Source organism: Rutidosis leptorrhynchoides, chromosome 9 (assembly GCF_046630445.1).
Source record: "Rutidosis leptorrhynchoides isolate AG116_Rl617_1_P2 chromosome 9, CSIRO_AGI_Rlap_v1, whole genome shotgun sequence".
Lineage (NCBI taxonomy): Eukaryota > Viridiplantae > Streptophyta > Magnoliopsida > Asterales > Asteraceae > Rutidosis > Rutidosis leptorrhynchoides.
This window is the reverse complement of record NC_092341.1, coordinates 74,413,958-74,419,896: the sequence shown is the minus strand read 5'-3', so window position 1 is coordinate 74,419,896 and position 5,939 is coordinate 74,413,958. Positions and strand designations below refer to the sequence as shown.

The 5,939-nt window shown below is 34.8% G+C and overlaps 1 protein-coding gene across 1 annotated transcript; it reads left to right on the top strand.

The window, feature by feature from the left end:
- Nucleotides 1–310: 310 nt before the first annotated feature.
- LOC139868168 (uncharacterized) lies at nt 311–2,765 on the top strand. The gene is made up of 2 exons (XM_071856501.1): nt 311–458; nt 1,996–2,765. Exons 1-2 carry the CDS (start codon nt 311–313, stop codon nt 2,763–2,765), a joined length of 918 nt encoding a protein of 305 aa, XP_071712602.1.
- The last annotated feature ends 3,174 nt before the right edge of the window (nt 2,766–5,939 follow it).

Sequence of the window (5,939 nt, the reverse complement as noted above, 5' to 3'; positions counted from 1 at the left end):
CCTCAAATTCGATCCATCTGCACCAATTGCGAAAGCAGATGTCGATCAGGAGAACAAAATATCAGTGATAGTCGGTGATACCGGCTAAAAAGTCACGTTTTTACCCTCGATATTAAGTCCCAAAAAACATAAAGTTTCAAACTTTGTCGGCAAAATAATCGTTTTTCGGTTAAATTTGTAGATTAAGTAATTACGAAGATGATGCAAAAAGAATCATGAGAATCGAAGCTAACGAAGATTTTAGAGAGAAAACGGCTTGCCAAACGGCTTGTCAAACAGGCTGACCAGGGCAGGCCAAACGGCTTGCCAAATGGCTGACCAGGAAACCGGAAACAGGCTGACCAGGGCAGGCCAAACGGCTTGTCAAACAGCCTGCCACTATGGAAAACGGCCCAGACAAACGGAAAACAAAAACGGGCTACCTTGCCAAATGGGCCTTGCAAACGGCTTGCCAAACGGTCTGCCAGCCATTTGCAGGCATTTTTCACTTCTATTTAAAGGCTTTTTGTCATCTATTTTCAACACACCTCTCTTTACTCTCTCACTACAATACACTTTCTCTCACTAGAGCTTTCAAGGCCTTCTCACATCCGAGCGGAAAATTAAGTACCCGGAGGTGAACGCCGAAGATTGTAATAGGAGAGGTCTAGAGGATGCCATCACTTGTAATGGTCCAGATCTCGTCTATAAACGGTGAACGCTTTCCTTAATTTAATAAAGTTATCTTGTTACTTTAAGTTGCTTTCATCTTGCATGCTTATCTATCCGTTGCAAATGTTTATTATATGATTGAATATATTATCTGAAACTTATGCTATTGTTATGCTAAAACCTTGACGGTTTAGAAGTCTAATTTACGGATCACCCTTTCCGCTTATTCATGTGGCTATAACCTAGTATTAGGACCTGATCAACCCTAGGATACAAGGTAAGTGGTTATGTGTGCTTAACGTCACAATAGGGATATAGTACCTACGTACGAATAATCATTTATTCGTCAAAGAAGAGCTGCCCATTTAGGTTGTGATTAGAGTAGGCAATATAGAGTTCAGTGAACGCTGGCTTGCTCAGAAGCATGATTCGCGTCAGAATCAATGTTCTTGAGATGTTGTAAGATGATCCGGGGTTGAGTAAGTGATCGCAAAGGAGAGACCTCTAATCTAATTAGCAGTACCTTAGAGTATCTAAGATTGCACATCTGTTAATGTTAAGGCATAGCTTAGTATTAAGTAGTGGAATATTACTGTAGTTAGATCAACTAGAATTAAGAAAAGCTGAGACTTTCCTTTAGGGATATACCACTTTATTCATGTACCTAGGATTCTTTCCATAAGGTCATTTAAACCTTCTAAGGTTAACGTTGGGAGTAGGAGATATCTGTCTTAGTCAGAATCTTCAAAGCCTAAACTCTTAGTGATAAATCAATTTAGTTCACAGCCCAGTTAATTGAGGTTTGGTGTTTATTCTAGGAAGTTATACTTTAGCGACAGTTCCCCGTCAGGATTCTATTCTTCATACCTATCCCTTTTTTTATCTTTCTAGTTTATATTACCTTTAGTGAATCTTAATCTATCACCACTTGTCACTAGGGTTAACTATACAGGCACTTTTGTCTTACATTACTAAACAAACTTACAAACATACAAACTTGAGTTATATTTACTACTTACTCGTTAAAAGGAAGACAATTAGGTGAACTATAGCTAGGAAACCCAACTAAATACAAATAATAAAACCATTGCTCTCTTTTGGTAACTGATTCTGACATTTTACAACCTGACGACACCGCATAAATAAAACTGCTCGTTTTAGTCATATCATCGGTCACCAATCGAGCAGAGCGATGCACATTCCTCCTTCAACACAGCAGAAATCCATGAATTCGGTAAAAAGATAGGCTTAAAATGGAAGGAGAAACCTTCATCTTAGTAAGCCTTTTCTTTTTCTTCGTTCTCAATTGTTTTCATATGAAGATTTTTTCGCTCAATATTAAAGGCTTCGGGGAAGGGGGTGATGAAAGGAGGGTCAAATTCAATTGGGTAAGACGAACCCTACGGATAGAGAAACCTAATTTTTTTTATCTTCAAGAAACAAAATTAAACACTGTTGATTTAAAGTGGGTAAGATCGCTTATGGAATACAATTCGTGTGAATTTATTCAAAAAGAAAAAGTAGGTAAGTCGGTTGGTCAATTGCTTATTTGGGACTCAATCTATTTTGATGCTTCTAATGTCATTATGTTTGATCGTGTAATTGGAATACGAGGTAAATGGAAGGCCACAGGTGAAGAATTCAACATCATTAATGTGTATGGGCCTCACGAGGATGCAAATAAGAAGAAACTTTGGGAATCCTTATCGAGTTTGCTAAAAGAAAGTGATGAAGCATGGATTTTGTGGGGTGACTTTAACGAAGTCGGGGATTCTTCCGAAAGACTAAATTGTGAATTTATTGTAAGAAGAGCGAGAAAATTTAACGATTTCATCGACATCAATAACCTTCTGGAAACTCCTCTAGGCGGGAGATTGTTTACTAGGGTAAGTGATGACAGGGTAAAGTTCAGTAAATTAGATCGCTTTCTTGTTTCGAAAAAGTTTATTCACATGTGGGGTGAACTAGCTGCGGTGGCTTTGGATCGAAAACATTCTGATTATTGTCCTATCATTCTAAAGGATGATGAGAAGAATTTTAGTCCAAAACCTTTTAAGGTCTTCGACGCTTGGTTTGACGATGTAGGGGTTAATGAGGTGGTTTCGGATGCCTGAAAGGAATCTGTCCCCGTTATAAATCGTAAAGATTGCGTGTTTCACAACAAATTGTGCAAGATGAAAGCTGCTTTAAAGGCATGGAGTATTCATAACTACGGTAAATTGGATACAGAAATTGAGCAGGTTAAAAAAGAAGCGTTGGATTTTGAAATCAAATCCGAAACTGGTTCAATGTCAGATAGTGAGAGAGCAATCTAGTTGGAGACGAGAAAAAAATGGTTCGATAAAGAAAATGTTAAGATGAGTATGTTACGACAAAAGGCGAAGGTTCGTTGGATTCTTGAAGGGGATGAGAATACTAGTTACTTCCACAAAGTAATTAAAAGGAACTACAATAAGAACAACATACGAGGGGTTAGCATAAATGGTATGTGGGATGAGACTCCAAACAATATAAAGTCAGAAGCTTTTAGGCATTTCAAACGACAATTCGAGGAAAGAAATCTGATTCGACCAAGTCTTGAAGATTTAGTGTATCCATCGATTAGTGAAGAGAAAGCAAAGTGTCTTGAGACACGATTTGTGAAATGTCCCGTTCTTATTGATTAAAAACGTTCCATATTAATTGATTTCGTTGCGAGGTTTTGACCTCTATGTGAGACGTTTTTCAAAGACTGCATTCATTTTAAAACAAACCATAACCTTTATTTCATCAATAAAGGTTTAAAAAGCTTTACGTAGATTATCAAATAATGATAATCTAAAATATCTTGTTTACACACGACCATTACATAATGGTTTACAATACAAATATGTTACAATAAAATAAGTTTCTTGAATGCAGTTTTTACACAATATCATACAAGCATGGACTCCAAATCTCGTCCTTATTAGTGGAAGCTCTTAATAATCACCTGAGAATAAACATGCTTAAAACGTCAACAAAAATGTTGGTGAGTTATAGGTTTAACCTATATATATCAAATCATAATAATAGACCACAAGATTTCATATTTCAATACACATCCCATACATAGAGATAAAAATCATTCATATGGTGAACACCTGGTAACCGACATTAACAAGATGCATATATAAGAATATCCCCATCATTCCGGGACACCCTTCGGATATGATATAAATTTCAAAGTACTAAAGCATCCGGTACTTTGGATGGGGTTTGTTAGGCCCAATAGATCTATCTTTAGGATTCGCGTCAATTAGGGTGTCTGTTCCCTAATTCTTAGATTACCAGACTTAATAAAAAGGGGTATATTCAATTTTGATAATTCAACCATAGAATGTAGTTTCACGTACTTGTGTCTATTTTGTAAATCATTTATAAAACCTGCATGTATTCTCATCCCAAAAATATTAGATTTTAAAAGTGGGACTATAACTCACTTTCACAGATTTTTACTTCGTCAGGAAGTAAGACTTGGCCACTGATTGATTCACGAACCTATAACAATATATACATATATATCAAAGTATGTTCAAAATATATTTACAACACTTTTAAAATATTTTGATGTTTTAAGTTTATTAAGTCAGCTGTCCTCATTAGTAACCTACAACTAGTTGTCCACAGTTAGATGTACAGAAATAAATCGATAAATATTATCTTGAATCAATCCACGACCCAGTGTATACGTATCTCAGTATTGATCACAACTCAAACTATATATATTTTGGAATCAACCTCAACCCTGTATAGCTAACTCCAACATTCACATATAGAGTGTCTATGGTTGTTCCGAAATATATATAGATGTGTCGACATGATAGGTCGAAACATTGTATACGTGTCTATGGTATCTCAAGATTACATAATATACAATACAAGTTGATTAAGTTATGGTTGGAATAGATTTGTTACCAATTTTCACGTAGCTAAAATGAGAAAAATTATCCAATCTTGTTTTACCCATAACTTCTTCATTTTAAATCCGTTTTGAGTGAATCAAATTGCTATGGTTTCATATTGAACTATATTTTATGAATCTAAACAGAAAAAGTATAGGTTTATAGTCAGAAAAATAAGTTACAAGTCATTTTTGTAAAGGTAGTCATTTCAGTCGAAAGAACGACGTCTAGATGACCATTTTAGAAAACATACTTCCACTTTGAGTTTAACCATAATTTTTGGATATAGTTTCATGTTCATAATAAAAATCATTTTCTTAGAATAACAACTTTTAAATCAAATTTTATCATAGTTTTTAATTAACTAACCCAAAACAGCCCGCGATGTTACTACGACGGCGTAAATCCGGTTTTACGGTGTTTTTCGTGTTTTCAGGTTTTAAATCATTAAGTTAGCATATCATATAGATATAGAACATGTGTTTAGTTGATTTTAAAAGTCAAGTTAGAAGGATTAACTTTTTTTTGCGAACAAGTTTAGAATTAACTAAACTATGTTCTAGTGATTACAAGTTTAAACCTTCGAATAAGATAGCCTTATATATATGAATCGAATGATGTTATGAACATCATTACTACCTTAAGTTCCTTGGATAAACCTACTGGAAAATAGAAAAATGGATCTAGCTTCAACGGATCCTTGGATGGCTCGAAGTTCTTGAAGCAGAATCATGACACGAAAACAAGTTCAAGTAAGATCATCACTTGAAATAAGATTGTTATAGTTATAGAAATTGAACCAAAGTTTGAATATGATTATTACCTTGTATTAGAATGATAACCTACTGTAAGAAACAAAGATTTATTGAGGTTGGATGATCACCTTACAAGATTGGAAGTGAGCTAGCAAACTTGAAAGTATTCTTGATTTTATGTAACTAGAACTTGTAGAATTTATGAAGAACACTTAGAACTTGAAGATAGAACTTGAGAGAGATAAATTAGATGAATAAAATTGAAGAATGAAAGTATTTGTAGGTGTTTTTGGTCGTTGGTGTATGGATTAGATATAAAGGATATGTAATTTTGTTTTCATGTAAATAAGTCATGAATGATTACTCATATTATTGTAATTTTATGAGATATTTCATGCTAGTTGCCAAATGATGGTTCCCACATGTGTTAGGTGACTCACATGGGCTGCTAAGAGCTGATCATTGGAGTGTATATACCAATAGTACATACATCTAAAAGCTGTGTATTGTACGAGTACGAATACGGGTGCATACGAGTAGAATTGTTGATGAAACTGAACGAGGATGTAATTGTAAGCATTTTTGTTAAGTATAAGTATTTTGATAAGTG